The sequence below is a fragment of the Erythrolamprus reginae genome, chromosome 1 (genome assembly GCF_031021105.1).
Source record: "Erythrolamprus reginae isolate rEryReg1 chromosome 1, rEryReg1.hap1, whole genome shotgun sequence".
NCBI lineage: Eukaryota > Metazoa > Chordata > Lepidosauria > Squamata > Dipsadidae > Erythrolamprus > Erythrolamprus reginae.
This window is the reverse complement of record NC_091950.1, coordinates 138,165,006-138,187,007: the sequence shown is the minus strand read 5'-3', so window position 1 is coordinate 138,187,007 and position 22,002 is coordinate 138,165,006. Positions and strand designations below refer to the sequence as shown.

Genomic DNA, 22,002 nt, shown 5'->3' with positions numbered 1-22,002 from the left:
ATAGAAAATTGAAGTCCTCTACTGTTGATACTGTATTGTCTAGTATTCTAAGAGCTGGTAGAATGGAAGAGTTTCTTCTAAAACCTACCATCATTTCTACGGTTTTTAGTGTGTTCAGTTCCAGATTGTTCCGGTCACACCATGCGGCTAGTTGTTCAACCTCCCGTCTGTATGCAGTTTCATTGTTGTCTCGAATGAGACCAATCACTGTTGGTTATCTGCAAATTTCAGTAGTTTAACAGATGGGTCATTTGAGATGCAGTCACTGGTATAGAGAGAGAAATGGCGACAGTACACAGCCTTGGGGGGCCCTGTGCTAATTGTACATGTATCTGATGTGATTTTGCCTAGCTTCACCTGCTGGTTCCTGTTAGGAAGCTTGTGATCCACTTACAAGTGTGTTCAGGTACTGCTAGCTGATTTTGTTTAGTTAGAAGTATGTCCGGTATGATGGTATTAAATGCTGAACTGAAATCTACAAAGAGGACCTTTGCTTTGGAGATTCAAGATGTTGTAGTATGTAGTGCAGAGCCATATTAACAGCATCATCTGTCGATCTATTTGCTCAGTATGCAAATTGCAGGGAGTCTTAATCTGTGATGATTTTTAAGTGCGACATCACTAGCTTGCAGATGTTAGAGCAATTGGTATGTTGTCATTCCCCTGTCATGCCTACCAATCCACAACCACAAACCCAGTAGGGAAATATTTTGAATTTTACATGGATGGATGGATGGATGGATGGATGGATGGATGGATGGATGGATGGATGGATGGATGTCCGGTACATGAGTGTGTGTGTGTGCCAAAAATAAGACTGTTATGCTATAACAGATCAAACTACAAGCCACGTGAAGAATAAAACTCCTACCCAAAGGCTGTAAAAATAGAAAAACCACTAATACAGAATAAGGTTTTTTTCTCACTTTAGATGGGAGTCATACCAATTTATCTGTAGCAAATTGGGTTTGAGTCCTTCTGGGTAGTGATCTTGTTGGCCTAAAATCAAGAGCACCAACTCACTGTTTCCACTGTGCGAACAATGTACAGTATAACTATATTTTGTCAGTCCCTGGTAAAGGTTTGCTGCTCAACTTTGAGATGTATGTTTGCAGAACTGCAACAACCACCCATTTAAAAGTGCTTTTTCTTTATCAATATTTTTCCATAATGTTTCTAGAGATTTATGGTCCCAAAAATTCAAAGAAATGTTATTAAAGTTTATTAATTTTGAATCAAGTAATTGTTATTAGAAAGGTTTATTTTTAAAAAGGGACTGATGTTCTTCCAAATAAATTATGAAAAAAATAAATTGAAAGCTTTTTAAAAAATGATTTTTTACACTGCAGAAGAAAACTACACTGTCCCCATTGTATGTGCGGTAAACAGCCAGCCAAAATGAATGAAGTCTTTAGTCCTGGAACAAGCTCTACCAAGTTTTTTTCTTCTAAAATATGCATTCCCATATTTTCTTATAAGAGACACAAGAAACATTCTGGAGTGTATCAAGCTCTTCTCTTTTTTTAAGCATTGCACATCATCCTTAATATCCCTACAATTTGAGCATTTTGAACTGCAGAACATTTCAATTACGGTAAGTTATGAAATTAGTTTCGTGTCAGCTGAATTGATTTGGTGAGTTGAAAATATCACTAAGATATGAATAGCAACAGAGACAATAGAAGAGATTTGGCCACTGAAAATCTCTTGGAGATGATGAATTCCATCCAAACTTCTACACTGTTGAAACTGTTATTTCAGTATCTCAAAAAACACAATTATGTATTTATTTTCAGGAAAGAATGAAACCATTATGGAAGAAAAAAATCTTAAAGCAATACCAAAATGTCACTCAATTCTAAAGCCTCTTCTAAATGTACTTCAGAACATACCGTAGTATTCTACAATCTCAAATATAAAACTCTATAATGGTATTTCCAAATATTTTGGTAGTTGGTCTACCAACATTTGAACTTCGCTCTGGAATTATCATGATTTCAGAGTTCTTAGATGGACTTTATAAAGCAGTGTCCCAAGTTTGTACTTCCAAGTATCAAAGTTAATATCTATACTATTTATATATCCACCTAATACATATAAATATATTGCCTACTCTTCAATATACAGTATACATTTACTTTCTATTCCTAGTTGATATATTGGTATTTACATTTCATATACATCCTTGTTTTTTAACCATTCATACAGGTTGTTCCATAGTGTTCAGAATCTTCTTTATCCTGTAGCTCCTTAGTCCATCTCTGGATATTTAAGAATTTTAAAAATAATTTCTTCATCAATAGGTGTGTCATTTTGTTTCCATTTTGTTGCATAAGTTATTCTGGTGGCTGTTACTATATGTACTATTAAATAATATATTTCTTTTGAGTAGTTACCTGTAATGATTCCTAATAGATAGTTTTGGTTTCCAATCAATACGGTTTTTATTATTTATTCTATTATTTGGGAAAAACATCTTAATTACTCTATTATGTGAAGAATCTTGACAATGTATATGAATAAACACCAAAGTCCTTATCAGCTTTCATACTAGATTCAGCAGTGATGTCTGATCCCTTACTCAGGATTCAACTACCCTGTTTCCCTCAAAATAAGACATCCCCTGATAATAAGCCTAATTGGGCTTTTGAGTGCATGGTAATAAGGCCAAGCACTTATTTCAAGGTTCAAAAAAATATAAGGCAGGCTCTTTTTTTCTGGGCAACACAGTAGTTCTGGCAGCCTCAATTGTATGCGGAACAGAATGAAGCCACTGATAGCCGATTCATCTTCACAGCAGAACAAGAAATTCAGGGTCAAATATATTTATGCCGCATTGCTTAACACTTTGCTTTTTTCCTCCCATACTTCTGAGCCAATTACCCTTGCCTGGTCTCTCGATGGTCCTGAGAAGTAATTGGGAGATAGTTTCACAGTTGTCCTTCTGGCCAGGGAATTGCGGGTTAGAGCCTCACCAATTTCAACCCTTCATATTTGAGCTAATTGGACAGAAGGTGGGATGTGATATATATAAAACTTGTTTTGAGCATGGCAGTGTGTTACTCAGCCATTACACATAGAAATTCTATTGAGCAAATACTAGGCTGTTGCTTTTAAGTGTAATTGCAACAGGGAATGACTATAGATACTGAAACTGTGTGTTAAGCTACGGAGGGAATTTTTCAACAATGTAGAAAAACAACAACACAAAATTCATAAAATGAGATGACTAAGGGTTTAAGATAGCGTAATCTGTGCTTAAAACAGGTGTTCAGGTAAGTTAAACCACAATAATATGGAGCATCTTGTGATAGCCAATTAAGGAACTGAACAGTAAAACAAACAAAAGTTACCCAGAGCAGGAATCAGACTGGAAAAACACACACTATTGTTAGAGAAAGCCAATAGTGCTGAGATATTTATTTGGTCAATTATTCATCTTGCATGACACATATGCATTTTCGTAACTATATGTGGGTTATTGTACAAATCCCTTGACGTAGGCCAAGGCTCAGAAAGTTAATTCCTGCCCCAATCATGGCAGGAAATAGGAAGCTGTTTCAGCAAACTACTCCGCCAGTTCATGTTGTGACATTGCACAAAGTGCCCCCATTGCGTATTTGCATCCTGGTCTCTGACCCAAGTACTGAGATCATAGCATTTATGTAATAAAAGTTCATATGTGCTGTTGTTTAGCCTTGTTATTTATGGTACTTCGTACGTCCCTGTATATGAATTACAGTACTATATATGTCAGGTCACCATAGAAGGCAGCTTCTCACAGATAAAATGATGTAAAGGAGGAGCCAGTTTGGTTTGGTCTAGTAAGTTAGAAAGCAGAAGACTGAGTTCAGTCCTATTTTAGGCACAAAAGCTAGCTGAGTGACTTTGGGTCAATCACTCTTTCTAAGCCCAACTCACCCCATAGGGTTGTTATGTGGAAAATAGGAAGACATATGGATAATAAAAGTATAGTACAAATTAATAATAAAATAAAAATGTATCAACTATAATTTTCAAAATTCTTATTTTGACATACTAAGCCAATGCGAGGGCTGAAATCTCTAGGCATAAATCTTATGAAATGGAGCTAATTCAGCTTTGCTATTAAAATATTCTCTATCAAATCAAGATTTATGGAATTTTAATTTAGTATTTTGACTAATGATATAGTATGCTTGGAATCCAAACTATATAAGAACTGTTTAAATTGAGAGGCTACTAGTGAACCAAAAAATTGGGAAGTGCCCATATTAGATTTATTTGACATTTTTATTTGGATATTGACATCATCTGTCCCCAAAATGCAACCATAAAATCCCTGGTCACCAATTTTAGTTCTGAAAACTTCCAAGCATATGACACATCTCAAAAGATAGGAAAGTTCCTTATAAAGATCTATTTTTTCCCTCTGGTTTAAGCTAATTCAAAGTGATGGACTTCCTGTTGACCTCCACCTTTTTATCCATATGTCCAAAGATGGTACTATTCTTCTACAGTCTCAATATTTAAGAAGGGTAATACTGTATAGTATATTGTAGTTGGTTAATTAATATCCAACCAGTCTCTTAAATGTTATTAGTAAATGATAAGAGCCCTTTCTTGGCCATCAACCAATTTCTAATAGGATTAAGTTGCCTTGTTTTGCATTTTGAAATTTTTATAACGATAACATTTTAAATTTTAACTTCAATGTTTTTATTCTCACTATTCTATATTTTTATACTCTACTGTACACTGCCCATAGGTCCTATAGTTTGATTCTTCGAACTACTAAAAATTTCCGCTACTGGTTCTCCAAAACCTGGGGGATTTCACCCCTGGAACATATCAAATAATTTAAATTATTAAATTATTCATTATTTAGATCAGTAGTTTTCAACCTTTTTTGAGCCGCGGCATATTTTTTATATTTACAAAATCCCGGGGCACACCACCAACCAAAATGACACCAAATGACACCCTAAGACACTCTCCTCTCTTTTTCCATCCCTGTCTCCTCCCCCCCTTGTGTGTGTGTGTGTGTGTGTGTGTGTATACACACTCTTGAACCATTTCCAAAAACAAGTGAGGGCTGGGGTTTTTCTCTCTCTTTGGGTGCTTTTTATCATATGATTTAAATCAAGAGTCACTTCTCTCTCTCTTTTGTTTTTCTTTCCTCTCATTCTCTGTCTCAATCATTTTCTCATTTCTCTTTTTTTCTCCCCTTTTTGCTCATTTCTCTCTCTCTCTCTCCCTCTCCTTTTCTCTTTCTCTCTCTGTTGCTTTCTTTCTCTCTCTCTCTTGCTTTCTCTTTCTCTTTTCTTTCTCTCTTTCTTTCTCTCTTTCTCTTTCTTTCTTTCTCTCTTTCTTTCTCTCTCTCTCTCTCAGCAAAAAGTTGCGAGACTGGAACCTGAGCTTCCTTCTTCGCGGCACACCTGACCATGTCTCGTGGCACACTAGTGTGCCCCGGCACACTGGTTGAAAAACACTGATTTAGATTATTAAGAGTTTATTTTGAGCAATACTATTTTATTTGAATTTTACAAGTTGCCATTAAACTTATTTATTTAGCAGTAATTTTCTGCATATCACCGGCTGCCACCAGTTTGGCAGATCAAATCTCAGTAGGCTCAAAGTTGACTCAGCCTTCCATCCTTCCAGGGTTGGTAAAATGAGGACCCAGATTGTTGGGGGCAATATGCTTACTCCCTATAAACCACTTACAGAGGGCTGTAAAGCACTGTGAAGTGGTATGTAAGTCTATATTTATTTATTCAATTTCTAGGCCGCCCTTCTCCAAATGCTAAAAGCTAAATATTATTGCATGCCCCTTTCCCCTAAACTTCTGTGTTAATCCGTATTGTATTATACTTTGTGCTAGAATTTTAAACTGAAATATCTGAAATGGTGCAAGTCCAAAACAGAACTTGTGCAAATATACCATCCTATGCTATTGGCTCAAAAGTCTGTTATTCATTTGGTACTTGCAGGAAAACATGAACCTTCCTGCCCACACACGTTTTGGCACTTCTGGTCTTAAATTAATTCTGAATAAGCTCAATCATAAATCACCAGTGATTTGTTTGTTTTTTAAAAGAAAAACCAATCATTTTATTTTTCATAATCAGGCTGTATTTACCAATGAATTTACCAATGCTTGATCTGATAAAACTTCCTTGATGCCAAGAGAAATTCTCTTATTCCGATTTGACTTTTTCTACTGTCTGTCTGGACTAAGGGAAACATTTTGTCCTACAGTCTAAGTAGGCAGAGTGAGTAAGCTTTCATGGCCACCATGTAAGGACATGGAGGTGTGTTCTGTATCTTTGTGGCCATAAATTACCCATTCATAAATAAAACACATAATTTCCACATTGAAATGTTTTTGTTATGCTCTAGATTTATTGACCAGTTTAAGGACTAAAAGAGTAATTCCCTAGTCATATTAAATTTAATACTATATGAATATATTTGTATTAGTTTTTCCTTGTATGAGATTCAATTTATTTTAATAGCTCTGATGCATGTAGTTTTTTTAATATACAGAGTTATAACCAGTTTTGTATTTTTTTTTCTGGTGTGATGATTGCTTGTTGCATTTTGCCATTAAAAAGATTACAATGACATCCCTTGCTTTAAAATTTTACAGTCATATTTAAATACAAATCTTTTTGCAAGTCAATACAAATTTTGTAAGAGCAAATCATACTGGTATATACTAGTTAATCTTACACACTTCTCTCCATGCCACTGAGAGTAATACTTTTTGAAAACAAGAAAATTTGTGGAACTATCAAAATTATTAATAAAACCTGTGGGAATTACATTAGAAAAAACAATATACAAAGCTAATAAAACCAAAGGGCTTCTTTTATATTCCTGATTATTTCTTTTTTTCTCCCAGGTTATATTTCTTTGTGTATAAACATCTTCCCCTTGCAAAATGTCTGCCCAGGGCCTAGGCCTTTACTATGACACTAGAATAACATGTAAGGCTATTTTCTTTAATCAAATAGCTTCCAAGTACAGTATGTTGAAAATGAACCTTCAACTAAAATGTGGTTTACACACACCCTCCCTGAGGCCCAGGGAGCTCTCAGACTTTCTAATTCCTTCCTGCTAGTCTCTGTAGCTGTCATCACCCTCCCCAACACTATTTTTACTCATAATATTTCCTCCTCTGCCCATTAGGTTGCATTGTTCTTATTCACAATGTACCAGGTCATGTCCACCCGTCCGTAGGTGCGCCCAGTATTTGCTTCACATTTTCCACCTTACTGAAAGAAATGCAAAAGGATCTAAGTCAGTGGTTCCCAATCTTTTTTTGGCCATGTCCCCCCAACCAGCATCTGCAAAATCCTGATCCCCTCCCCATACATATAATTCTTACTTTTCAAAAGTGAACTCCTACTCACATGGAGGAAGCCTAAAAGACCATTAACTTGGCTTAAAGAATGTTCCAATTGCCCCCATTAAAAATCAAATTGCCCCAGTGTGTGGCCATTGGGAACCACTGATCTAAGGGTCCGTTGGCCGCCTTCGGGCCGGCGGTGATTGCGGTGGTGCGAGAAGCGCCACAGGACATGGGGGGATCCAGCGGCAGAAAAGGTGAGTGGGGAGGTAGCGAGCAGAGGCGCAGGGAGGAGGCGCCCCCTCCCACTCCCCACTGTCCCAGCGTGCCCCGTGTTGTTGCGGGGCGTGACGTGCTTCCGGGAGGCGAGCGAGCGGCTTCCCTTTGGAAGGTGAACGGCCGCTCCCTGACATGGTTACAGGGCTCAGCCGGCTCGGGTATGGAGGGGAGATGCCATTGGGGCTCACCCACCACATGCCCAGAGTCGAGTATCTGGGTGGGTGAGCCTCCCCACACGCAAGGGCGTGGCAGGGAGCAAAAGGGGGGAGGTCAAGTTCAAGGTGACCTCCCCCTTTTGCTCTGCAGGAGGCTTCGCCCAGAGTTGCTCAGAAAATTTGGATTGACGTTTCTGCCCTCTTTGTCTTATCTCTGCAGGTCCTGTTTGATTATAATAAACGTGACCCACTTTATAACCCATTACTGTGTCTGTGTGCTTACTCCGCGTCCACCGCAAGGGTCCGTTGGCTGCCTTCAGGCTGGCGGCAATTGCGGTGGCGCGAGGAGCGCCACAGGACATGGGGGATCCAGCGGCAGAAAAGGTGAGTGGGGGGCTAGTGAGCAGAGGTGCAGGGAGAAGGCGCACCCTCCCACTCCCCACTGTCCCAGTGTGCCCCGCGTTGTCACGGGGCGTGACGTGCTTCCTGGAGGTGAGCGAGCGGGTTCTCCCATCTAAAAGGGGCAGAGGGCCGCTCGCCTCCCTCTTTTGTTGCGCTGCTGCCGGCATGGCCAGGCTGATACCCACCCACCCTCCCTCTACGTAGCGTGATCAAGAGGTCGCCATAGGGGTCCGAGTAGGAATTTTTGGCGGCTGTAATGCTTTCAGTTTGGCCGTTTTTTCGCCTACTCCACACTATGGGAGCAGGGATGCGGTTAGGGTGTATCCGGCATACTCTAGTTTTAATTAGGCTAATTCGGCAATCCATTCGGCATTTAATTTCCTTGTCCCTCTGGTCACGGGGAAGCGGTAAAGGGCGGAAAATGGAGATTTCAGCAACTGTGTGATCTTCGTTGGGTACCTTTTGGAAGGTGAACAGCCGCTCCCCGACATGGCTACAGGGCTCGGCCGGCTCAGGTATGGAGGGGAGACACCATTGGGGCTCACCCACCACACGCCCAGAGTCAAGTATCTGGGTGGGTGAGCCTCCCCACACGCAAGGGCGTGGCAGGGAGCAAAAGGGGGGGAGTTCAAGTTCAAGTTCAAGGTGACCTCCCCCTTTTGCTCAGCAGGAGGCTTCGCCCAGAGTTGCTCAGAAAATTTGGATTGATGTTTCCACCCTCTTTGTCTTACCTCTGCAGGTACTGTTTGATTATAATAAACGTGGCCCACTTTATAACCCATTACTGTGTCCGTGTGCTTGCTCCGTGTCCACCGCAAGTTGTTTTCAGCTAGTCAGAAATAAAGCAAAGTAAATATCTATGTGTCTGCCAGTTTTCTCAATAGATTTCTGTAGATCCCTTGGAGCTTAGCAAGGGCTAGGAATGTTGTACTTTTTGAAGCAACTCCTAGTAACTCAACACACTGGGATGATTGTGGGTTTGCCAAGGTACATATAGGCAAGATATAATGTAAACAAAATAGTTTTTAGTTTTGCTTCCGTAAATCTATGCATTGTAAGGGAAATTATGTAATGCTGTCTATATTTTTTCTCAGAAATGCAGTTTTCCTCATTAGATAATACATGAAAACTTCAGAGGCATGCCAAAGTGGAATCCTATACACTTTTCAGTGTGTCAGTCATTCTGGGTGGGTTTTTTTAGTATCTTCTAAAGACAATGTGCACTTTATATTGCCTTTTGCAAAAGCATGTTATTTCAAATCACACTTCTGAAGACAAATCATACAACTGAAGACTTGGTTAAGATTTTCAGACAGATCCTGCTTTACATGCATTGCTTAACATGTCATTATGTATCAGAGTTTTATTTTTATTACTAAGTGTTAGTCATTGTCACATTACTGAGCTGACAAATATAATTATTATCATGCTAGAACATGAAAGTTCAAGTCCTAGCAAAGTAGCAAAGGTTCTTTAATTATAATGACAAGATACCTTAGTGCAGACAGCTACGTCAACCTCTCTGTGATGACTGAAATCACTATTAATTTATCAGCAGTTTACAGTATACATGATCCTTATTTAATGATCACTAGCTCAGTAGCCATTCAAATTTACAATGGTGCGGAACAAATGGTACATACAATAGGCTGTCATAATTACTACATCAGAGTGCCTGCAGTCATGAACTGGGTCCCTGGTGCCCAACTCAACAATGATGTTGCAGTGTCCCTTGATCACCGTTTGCCACCTTCACTGCCAGCTTCCAACCAGGAAAGTCAAAGGAGAAGCCAGTAGGAGTTTCATATAGTGACCATATAATAATGCGCTTTATAGAGTGGGATTCATATGACTAATTGACATGTTGAAATTGCCATTGCTAAGCAATGCAACCAGATGACATCATACTTTCTGATCACACCTCTTAGCGGTGGAAATTCCAGTCTCAATTACTGTCATTAAGTGAAGGCTACCTATACAAATAAGGGCGAGATATAAAAATCATCACTTCAAATCCTTGAGCCTTTTTAAAAAAATGTGATTTTATGAGCTCATTTTGTAAAGTAGGAAAGAGGTTAGGATACCAGACTATAGGGGAGTTTGACTCTATTGTGTGACACAAGTCAATAGCAACCATAAGAATGGGGAAGCATGTACTGTATTTTCTCAATTACTCAAAATCCAAGCCACATTAGTTTTGGAAACTAATGCCATGGAATTTTGTTCAGAAAAAAAAATGATAGTAAATGCAGTGCTTTTACCTGGATTCTCTCAAATTTTTTCAGAGATCAACTGCTTGCTGTATTTTGTACCAAATGATCATTAGATGCCATATCCATATTGCTCAAATACCAACTACAAACACTTCCTACATCACAATTATGCATTTTTTTAAAATACAAAGAAACACAATCCATTAGTTTGGAATCAACATGTGAAGTCTTAAATAAAGACTAAAGCATAAATTATATTATGGCCACAAGTCTCAAATTTATGCAAACAAAAGATGCTGAGTTGGAATGGATTATTTTTTTTCTTGATGTTTGGGATGACTCATGATCCTAGTGGGCAGTCTTGAACAAGGGGTTTTTTTTGTCTCTATCCTCCCTTCCATAATTACCAAACAACTTCCTGTCATTACGCAGATTCAGATTTTTCTTCCTTCTGCTTTATTGTTAAGCGTATCCAAATTGGAACAGGGAAAACAAATAAATCTATTCTGATACAAGTTATAAAGATTAGTATGAATAGATGAAAAACAAAATAAAAGAGGAATGCAAACTGAAAGAAATTAAAGACTTCCACATCTTCTCCATCTTTATTTATGCATAGATATCCCATCTATATTAATCATGCAGTCATATATATTATTTATGTTTCTAATCCATTACTTTCAAAGCTGTTTAAAAGACACAAAAAGAATGAAGATGGTCTGATTAAACAGATTGTCCCTGTCTGTTACAAAAACAAAAAAAGATACAATGAAAATCTGCTCCCATTAATTCTATCAACTCCAGGGTTTACTTTCCCTGTAGAATAGTAATATCTTGGTGCAATGTTTTTTTAACTAAGAGTTGCCTATATTACTTGAATTGAACCCCTCACACATGGGTTTCTTTTATGTATAAAGTGCTGAGTTGATAGTAATTAAAGTAAGTTTGCTCTTACATGATGTAGGATGATTTTTCATTTTGAAGTAACAGGAAGGATTTATCCTTTCCTTGATCATGAAACAACCCCAAAATTTATTTCCTCAAAAATGAAATCAAAAGAACAATTATTAAAATTTCAGGGGGCAGAAGCTACCCCATGTTTAAAACATTGAATGCAAAACTCTTCATTGCTGACACAAAGAGAAGAAAATAGGACTTACATCTCTACAAATCAAGATGCTAGCAGCAAAATCTTCAATCTCTTTGCACACTGAAACATACAACAAACACTAATGATGATGCATTAGATATAGGTTATTTCAACTAAATATACTACATCTTTTTGACAGGGGCAAGTATTATAATCATGAAATGTAAAATCCATGAACCCATTGTCTTTGTAGAAAACAAGCAAAATATTTTAGTTATTTATTTGTGAATCTATGCAATTTTATATGTAACATAATAGAAATGCGTATACCTTTAGAGAAGTGAATCTATATGCATTGATCTAATTATAAAACATTGGGTTTAATATGCATAAGCCAGAAGAGAATTAGAAAACAGAAATAAATCATCCAAGATAGCTTGGTAGAAACACTTACAATTAGTGTAACATCACTTCTCAAAGATAAGAATATTTTAGTATTGGGTAACATCGTGAGAAGACCAACCAGCAATATATCACATTGTGATTACCATTAATTTTTCCTCATTAGTACAAATGCTAGAAGATATGATGAACCCCTTGGAACAAAATATGAAGGACATTATCATAGTTACCCGAAATACTAAGGATAGATATAACATTTCAACCTTTATTATATAACATATAAAATATTAAAATGATTTACAAATGCAGCATAAATATAGCTAGACAAGAAATAGTTTCAGTATTTTTTCATGCTGTTGGACGTCTGGAGTGCTGGTTTGGATCCTGGAAGAGGTGGTGATTGCCACACAGCCGAACTTGTCCGCTTGAAATATCTTGGCTTACTTTTATAGAAGATATCCTCTAGCTTAGGGCTCGGTATGAGACCAAAAAACTTGTTAATATCGGGAGGATTGTAATACTGGTATGTAACAGCTTTGTTAAGTTGAACCCCTGTGGAAATAACCATTTTCATATGTGAGAAATTCTTCAGGCAGCAACACATCTCCAACCAAAGAACTTTCATCATGCATAGGTAGTCCTTGGCCTACAACAGGGATGTCAAACTCCCAGCCCGCGTCATGTGCTAGCCACGCCCATGCACCATTTAGTAAAAGGGAAAATAGTCCCGATACATCATGTGACACTGCTGTGACAACGTGGGTTTGACACCCCTGGCCTACAACCTTTTTTTTAGTGATCATTCAAAATTACATACAAAGGCACTGAAAAATCTGACTAATGAATGTTTTTCACATTTATGACCATTGCAGCAACCCTATGGTCATGTGATCAAAATTTAGACACTGGGCAACTAACTCATATTTATAATGGTTGCATCATCTCAGGGTCACACGACCCTTTCCATCCTTCTGACAAACCAAGTCAGCAGTGAAACTAGTTTCACTTAACAACTGTGGCAAGCAAGCCGTAAAATGGGGCAAAATTCACTTCACTTTAGGCTCAATTGTGGCCATTAAGTCAAGGACTACCTGTATAAAATGGCCTGAATGTGAAGTTCTTCCAGCAGTTCTAATAATAATCAATTGGTCTGCAACAAACAAACAAAGCTTGTCATTCCAACTCAAAGACAAAGACCAAAATTTGTTAGTGGCCTAAAAAGGATGGCATTATGGGGAAAAATGCAGTGTTTCCAATCATCAGTATCACTGTTTCCTGTCATAATTAATTAATTTTGACTCACCCTATTTTTCCTTCTTTTATTCTTATCATAATAGTAAGATACAAGGTACAGTGATACCTCGTCTTACGAACCCCTCTTTATACGAACTTTTTGTGATACGAACCTGATGTTTAAGATTTTTTTTGCCTCTTCTTCCAAACTATTTTCACCTTACGAACCGGAGCCGCCACCACTAGGATGCTCCACCTCCGGACTTCCGTTGCCAGCCGAAGCGCTAGGATTCCCCTGAGGCTCCACTCGCTGGGAAACCCCACCTCCGGACTTCCGTTGCCAGCCGAAGCGCTGGGATTTCTCTGAACCTCCCCTCGCTGGGATTCAAAGCAGCGCTGGCAAAAATGAAGGGAATCCCTCAGGGGAATCCCAGCACTTCGGCTGACAACGGAAGTCCGGAGGTAGGGTTTCCCAGCGAGGGGAGGCTCAGAGGAACCCCAGCGCTTCGGCTGGCAACGGAAGTCCGAAGGCGGGGATTCCCAGCGGTGCAAGGCAAAGGGGTGACTTTTGGGATGGGGTTGCACGCATTATTTGCTTTTACATTGATTCCTATGGGGAAAATTGCTTCGTCTTACAAACTTTTCTACTTACGAACCTGGTCACGGAATGAATTAAGTTCGTAAGATGAGGTATATGGTGTAAAATGTAATTTTGAAAGATACATATATACCATTTGCCCACAAAGGAATGGGTTTGCGAGGCTGACTTTCATCATCAGTGGAATCATCGCTATTCAGATCCATTCCATAGTCATTCAGACTGACTTTGAGAGATTTTGTATTTTTCAGATCTTGGGCATCCACTCGGTTGGAAGATTTCTAAAATACAGGCAAAGTTGAATGCATACATTAATGTTACAAACACAGCATTATCAAAGGTGGTTGTTTGTAATTGCTTGCTTTTCCAAATTTTATACCTACACTTTTGCATGGAAGCAACAGCTAAAAGTTATATTGTGACTTTATGTACTCAAAGATTAGAGGTTGCTGTTCTCCTCCAGATGTGATTACAGACAAATGGATAACATAATTGGAAGCTCTTTACCAACAATATAGAGTGAAATCAATAGTGAATGATTACTGTCTGAAAAATAAAGTAGAAAGAGGCAGATAACAGAATCCAAGCAATTCAGTCATCACTTCTTTATACAGTGGTACCTCAAGATACGAATCCCTCGTCTTACGAACAACTCGAGATACGAACCCGGGGTTCAGAAAAAATTTGCCTCTTCTTACTAACTTTTTTCGTGTTACGAACGCCAAATCCGAACTTCCGGGTTCGGCGTTCGGGAGGATGCTGGGAAGCCCCCGGCTGTTTTAAAAGGTGACAGCCGGGCGGCGGGGCTTCCCAGCAGCCTCCGAACGCCGAACCCGGAAGTTCGGGTTTGGCGTTCGTAACGCGAAAAAAGTTCGTAAGAAGAGGCAAATTTTTTCTGAACCTTCGGAGGCTGCTGGGAAGCCGCGCGGCTGTTTTAAAAGGTGACAACCGGGCTGGGGGGCTTCCCAGCAGCCTCCGAACGCCGAATGCGGAAGTTCGGGTTTGGTGTTCGGCTTCGGGAGACGGCTGGGGAGCCACCCGGCTGTTTTAAAAGGTCACAGCCGGGCTGGGGGGCTTCCCAGCAGCCTCCCGAATCCCGAACTTTTGCCGAACTTCCAGGTTTGGGGTTCAGGAGGTTGCTGGGAAGCCCCCCAGCCCGGCTGTCACCTTTTAAAACAGCCGCGCGGCTTCCCAGCAGCCTCCGAACGCCGAACGCAGAAGTTTGGGTTTGGCGTTCGGCTTCGGGAAGCTGCTGGGAAGCCGCCCGGCTGTTTTAAAAGGTCACAGCCGGGCTGGGGGGCTTCCCAGAAGCCTCCCGAACCCCAAACTTTTGCCGAACTTCCGGGTCCGGGGTTCGGGAGGTTGCTGGGAACCCCCCCAGCCCGGCTGTCACCTTTTAAAACAGCCGCGCGGCTTCCCAGCAGCCTCCGAACGCCGAAAGTGGAAGTTTGGGTTTGGAGTTCGGCTTCGGGAAGCTGCTGGGAAGCCGCCCGGCTGTTTTAAAAGGTCACAGCCGGGCTGGGGGTCTTCCCAGCAACCTCCCGAACCCCAAACCCGGAAGTTCGGCAAAAGTTCGGGGTTCGGGAGGCTTCTGGGAAGCCCCCCAGCCTGGCTGTCACCTTTTAAAACAGCCGGGCGGCTTCCCAGCAGCTTCCCGAAGCCGAACGCCAAACCCGAACTTCCGCCTTCGGCATTTGGAGGCTGCTAGGAAGCCGCGCGGCTGTTTTAAAAGGTGACAGCCGGGCTTCCCGGCAACCTCCCGAACCCCGAACCCAGAAGTTCGACAAAAGTTCGGGGTTCGGGAGGCTGCTGGGAAGCCCCCTAGCCCGGCTGTCACCTTTTAAAACAGCCGCGCGGCTTCCCAGCAGCCTCCCGAAGCCGAACGCCAAACCCGAACTTCCGCATTCGGCGTTCGGAGGCTGCTGGAAAGCCCCGCCCCCTGGCTGTCACCTTTTAAAACAGCCTGGGGGCTTCTCGGCGGCCTCCCGAACGCCGAACCAAGAATTTCGGGTTTGGCGTTCGGGAGGTCGCTGAGAAGCCCCCAGGCTGTTTTAAAAGGTGACAGCCGGGCGGCAGCGGTTTTTTTGCGGGGTTTTTTTTTGGTTGCACGGATTAATTGACTTTACATTGTTTCCTATGGGAAACAATGTTTCATCTTATGAACCTTTCGTCTTACGAACCTCCCCCTGGAACCAATTAGGTTCGTAAGACGAGGTATGACTGTACTTTATTTATTTTTCAGACAGTAACCATTCACTATTGATTGTCCTGCAAGTTTCTAAAAATAAAGTAAGGCGATGTCAGTGGGTAGAGGCAAATTTTCTATTTGAATATGTCAAATGGAAACAATTGAATTAAAAAAGAACAAATGACTACATAATTTTGGCTGTTTTATATACCAACTCTTAACTTTGCTTCAACACACTTCACAAACTCAGAAACCCATCACAATAATGTCTATTCCTCCTTAAATGGCTGAAATAGGATTTCTTACTAAAATCCTGATAGGTATTTTTAATGAAATTTTTGACTGGTCCATGCTAAAAACATGGGGTCCATTGGGGAACAGAAACTGAATCTAGTTGTTATTATTACTATCTCACTTCTTAAAGTCTAGTATCTGCTACCTCTCTTTTTAGATATCAAAGCTATAACATTGTCATATGTTGGTAAATTTTTAGATTCTTTAGTACCCAAGTTAAATGTATAGGCCTGTCTAAAACCTCATCTTTCTTTTAAAACATAGAAGTCTGACGGCATAAAAAGACCTCATGGTCCATCTAGTCTGCCCTTATACTATTTTCTGTATTTTATCTTAGGATGGATATACTGTATGTTTATCCCAGGCATGTTTAAATTCAGTTACTGTGGATTTATCTACCACGTCTGCTGGAAGTTTGTTCCAAGGATCTACTACTCTACTAAACTAGTATAAGCTGAAAAATATTGGCTGGCATATTCTGATTTTTAAGAAATAAAGTGCTGTAAGTTTCTATTGCAACCATTATTGAAAGATATATTTTCATAGGGTTTTGATAAGGTCATGTGATCTCTAAAAGGATGCTAATTTGAATAGGCAAACTGAGGGAGAACAAATAATAACAGATTATTTGAACTGCTAAATAATCTTCCACAAGCATTCAGGGTTGCAGCTATGGTATGTTTGTATATCATGTGATCACTGGCAGAATTTGGGGCGTTTATAACTTTTACAAGAAGCTTTTACTTCCAAAACAAAAGCTGTTTTTCTATTCTCTGTGGGTGGTAAAATCATTCCAATTGCATCCAGTGTATAGCTTACAAAGGCTCTGATAGCTACTGCTAATCTATTTGAGTGGTGGAAATTAGCTTCAAAATCTTATAATAATTTTGATGTAACAATAAATAGCATTCCAAATAGTTCAAAGAATTTGATGCATACACAGTACCAATAAAACACAAACATTTAACAATTTTGGAAATATTATAGTGTTATCTTGAGAAATTTGTTCATGACAATTGGCCAGACATAGGAATGAAATAAATAATTATTTTAAAGAGAACTTTGCTGAACTTTATTTTAAAAACGACAGTACAAATTTTCTATTCTGTGGCTTAGATTGCTGTGACAAGCAATTTTTTAATAAGCATTTCTTCAAAAATGTCCAAGTATTTAATTAACTAAGTGCTACAATATGCTAATATATTTTTTTAAATATACTTCAGTATTTTATTTTGCTGAAATCTTAATAGATGAGTGTCTAAAGCCTGTAAGATTTTATATCAAGAAATATTTTAAATTGAGTTTGTCTACGATTTTGGACATTTAATGGTATACTGTACAGTGTTCCCTCGCTTTTCACGGGGATGCGTTCCGAGACCGCCCGCGAAAGTTGAATTTCCGCAAAGTAGAGATGGGGAAGTAAATACACTATTTTTAGCTATGAACAGTATCACAAGCTTTCCCTTAACACTTTAAACCCCTAAATTGCAATTTTCCATTCCCTTAGCAACCATTCAGATTATTACTCACCATGTTTATTTATTAAAGTTTATAAAAAAAAATTATTAAAGGCAGACGAAAGTTTGGTGATGACACATGACATCATCGGGTGGGGAAAACCGTAGTATAGGAAAAAAACCTGCAAAGTATTTTTTAATTAATATTTTTGAAAAACCATGGTATAGACTTTCCGTGAAGTTTGAACCCGCAAAAATTTAGGGAACACTATACACCAACTTTTTAGCTACTCTATCTTGTACTGATTACTAATACCTTAGCTAAAATGAAGATGTTTTAATGTGAGACATTAAGCACAAAGGTTTTTTACAATTTTTAATTCTCTAACTCATGTTTATGTTCAATCCTTTCAGCCCTTCGCCTTCTGTTGCACTTTCCAGAGAACTGAAAAATTAATGTTTAGCTTGGAAGTCCTGAAGTCCTTTGTAAAACAACACATTAAAATAAATCCAGCTATGAATATTTCAGAGCAACTTAAATCCAGAATTTTAGTCTTCAAGCAAAATGCCTTTTAAAATTTACTTGAAATTTCAGAATAGCAATATCATAGAAATACTTTCATAGATACTTGTGGATCTCATTATAATTATATTAACACATGGTTACTTAAAGTGGGACCACATTAGAAAGTACAGAGCAACTATACTGAGCACAATAACCTTTGCCTTCAATAGAGCAATCGGTGAATTTCATCCACCATGTTCCTTTGCCCCCTTGTGATCATATACAAATATTGCCAGAACCTACAATTGCTCATAGCATTGAAATTCCTCCTCCCCTACATTAAGGTGGATAACATTTTGCAGATAGCATGGAGTTCAGGAAGTACTTAATTTAAGATTTAAATAAAAAAGTCATTAAAGAAAGTATGTCAAAGATGGCCAAATTAAGCATGGGGGACTATATATTTTGAAAAATAAAATTAACTATGATGAAAATGTTCACTATTCATTCAACAGCAAAGCTACTGACATTTCAGAGAAAAACTATTTATGGAAGCAACACCTTTTCTCAGAAAGTATGTGAGTGATGACAGAACATATATAGGAAATAAAGCAATTAGACAAGATAACTTTCAATGATATTTGTCTATTTGAAAGCAGAGGGACACAAGTGCCCCACAAAATTAAGAAAAAGAATATTATTCCAGCCTCGGACAATGTCAATACTTTTTACATTCAGTGTACAGGTCTTTCTCCACTGATGAGTAAAAATGTTCTTCACCCATTCTTGGATAGGCAGCAATATGTCTTACTTTTACAATCATGATCCTGATAGTATACTTCAGAAAGTAGACCACAACATACTTCTTAATAAACTAGAAAATTTGGGATAGACAGCATCAACACCAGATGTATTTGTAACTGGCTGAAAAACCATTAATGGTACTACATCTAGATGTTGCCTATCACCTATAAAGCCCTACATGGCTTAGGATGACCATCTTCTGCCCCATATCTCCCAGTGACCAATTAAGGCCCACAGGGTTGGCATTCTCGAGGTCCCACCAGCTAAACAATGCTGACTGGCAGGACCACGGGGAGGGCCTTCTCTGTGGTGGCTCTGGCTATCTTGAACCAGCTGCCTCCAGAGATCGGTACTACCCCCACTCCCTGGCCTTTCGAAAGGCCTTGAAAACCTGGCTTTGCCGGCAGGCCTGGGGCCATTAAGCTACACCATTCAGCTCCAGCCAGAAGTAATGAATGTTTTTATTGATTGGATGTTGAGTGGATTTATATTGTCATACTGTTTTATATTGTTTATATATAGCTTTTATATATTATTTATATTGCTTGTACGCCACCCAGAGTCTGAAAGGAGTTGAGCAGCTTATAAATTTAATAAATTAAAATTAAATTAATCTACATGGAGGGAAATAAGCAGTGGAGTATTACAAGGTTCCATCTTAGGCCCAGTACTTTTCAATATATTCATAAAAAACATAGATAGAGGGGGGATTCATCAAATTTCCAGATGACGCAGAGCTGGCAGGAATAGCCAATACCTCAGAAAACAAGTTCAGGAAGATCTTGACAGAATTAATAATGGGCCCAATCCAATATGGCGACATTTAATATGGAGAAAACCAAGAGTTTCCACTTAGGCAGGAAAACCAAAGGTACAAGTACAGATTATGGGAAACCTGGCTCACAAACAGTAACTGTGAGAGGAACCTTGGAGTTCTATTGGGTGATACTTAAACTTGAGCCAGCAGTGTGCGATGGCAGCCAAAAAAGCTAATTTATTTATTATTTATTTATTTATTTATTGGATTTGTATGCCGCCCCTCTCCTTGGTTGAATAAACAGAGGTATAGAATCAAAATCACATGAAAGTATTAGAATCACTTTATAAATCCTTAGTAAGACCACACCTGGAATATTGCATCCAGATACAAAAAATATGTTGAAACTTTGGTGGGGGGGGTGGAAGTGCAAAGAAGAACAACTAAGATGATTAATGTTCTGAAAATAAAAATATATGAAGAATGGTTGCAGGAAATGGGTTTGGTTAGTCTAGAGAGAAGAAAGACTAGCGGGGGCATGATAGCAACATTCCAGTATTTGAGAGGCTGCCACAAAGACAACTTATTTTCTTATTTTCCAAAGCACCAGAAGGCAAGACAAGAATCAATGGATGGAAACTAATCAAAGAGAGAAGCAATCCGGAATTAAGGAGAAACTTTTAAATAGTGAAAACAATTAACTGGTGGAACAGTTTGTCTTCAGAAGTTGTATGTACGTCATCACTGGAGGTTTTTAAGAAAACACTGAATAGGCACTTTTCTGAAATAGTTTAGGGTCTCCTGTTTGAGCAGGGGTTGGACCAGAAGATCTCCAAGGTCCCTTTCAGTTCTGATTCAATTTTGTTGGTAGAATGTAGCCTGGATTCTGCAGCATCACATGACGTAGCAGGGCTTTCCCCCTTCTTTGTTAAAATGGGCATGGTCAGTGTGTGACGCATCTGGCCCATGGGCCTTGAGCTTGACAGTCCTACTTTAGGCATTGCTTGAATAACGTGACTTCATCACCAAGACACTTATATGAGTTTTGTACCCAGGTCAACCTTTTTCATGGCTTGGGGAGAAGTTAAAGGCAATATTATGGGAACATATCAGGAAGATATAAAGAGGATGTCTGTGGATATTTCTGTCACAGCAATTTGCAAATGGGAAGAAGACCTAAATAACTGACTGCAGGCCTCAATCATTTCTCATCTTGCAGGAGAACACTGCAAAATAGTTCCTACTCACCTGAGCAGTTATATTCAGCCAGCCACATGCAGCAAGGACATTTTCCACCTGCACAGCTGTCTTGTCCTGCTGCAGCTGAGCCAGCGAGGCAGGATTATTTTCTTCCTATTAACCAGAGAAGAATCTTAGTTACCAGGCCAACCAATGTAATCATTTTGCAGTAGTAGTTTCACAGAAAAGCAACCTATGACAATCTATCTTTTAGAGCCATCTTCTTCTTAGATCCCCATTAAAATGATCCATTAATGAGTCCACATATATACAGTATATATATCTTCCCGTGTAGGATTTAAACCCGAATATACCAAGACCGTCATACCTGTACCCGTGAAAATCTACGAAAACATATATATATATATATATAGATATATGTATGTATGTATGTATGTATGTATGTATGTATGTATGTAGATTGTTCTGAGTCAGCTTCGTGCTGTTTTACAACAGCACGAAGCTTGGAAACTTCAGCCTGATGATGGTGGATGTGATTTCACCGAAACGTCGCATAAACATGCAAAGTATTACACAGGGCAAAACCCGAACTCAGAACAATCTACATACATATACCCGTGAAAATTTACGAAAACAAATATATATATATATATATATATATATATATATATATGTATGTATGTATGTATGTATGTGTATATACATATGTGTGTGTGTGTGTGTGTGTGTGTGTGTATATATATATATATATATATATATATATATATATATATATATGTATGTATGTACAGTAATACCTCATGATACGAACTTAATTGGTGCAAGGAGGAGGTTCGTAAGACGAAAGGTTCCTAAGACGAAACATTGTTTCCCATAGGAAACAATGTAAAGTCAATTAATCCGTGCAACCAAAAAAACCCCCCGCAAAAAAACGGCGTTCGGCGTTTTTTTCGAGTTACGAACTGGCATTCGGGAGGCTTCTGGGAAGCCGCGCCGCCCGGCTGTCACCTTTTAAAACAGCCGCGCGGCTTCCCAGCAGTCTCCGAACGCCGGTTCGTAACTCGAAAAAAGTTCGTAAGAAGAGGCAAAATT

The 22,002-nt window shown here is 39.1% G+C and overlaps 2 protein-coding genes across 5 annotated transcripts in view; both read right to left on the bottom strand.

Moving 5' to 3' along the window:
- The window catches only part of LOC139175661 (veficolin-1-like), a 940,898-nt gene that overhangs the window by 720,378 nt on the left and 198,518 nt on the right, over positions 1 to 22,002 (bottom strand). The gene's annotated exons all lie outside the window — the stretch shown is intronic.
- Positions 10,961 to 22,002, bottom strand: part of LOC139175382 (inner centromere protein-like) — a 36,280-nt gene continuing 25,238 nt past the window's right edge. For all 4 annotated transcript variants that reach the window (XM_070766499.1, XM_070766482.1, XM_070766473.1 and 1 more), the window contains exons 17-19: positions 20,959 to 21,063; positions 13,839 to 13,986; positions 10,961 to 12,426 (exon numbers count right to left, since the gene is read on the bottom strand). In XM_070766499.1, the coding sequence (XP_070622600.1) occupies positions 12,212 to 12,426; positions 13,839 to 13,986; positions 20,959 to 21,063 (468 nt within the window). In that variant the 3' untranslated portion in view covers positions 10,961 to 12,211. The remainder of the gene's footprint in view (positions 12,427 to 13,838; positions 13,987 to 20,958; positions 21,064 to 22,002) is intronic.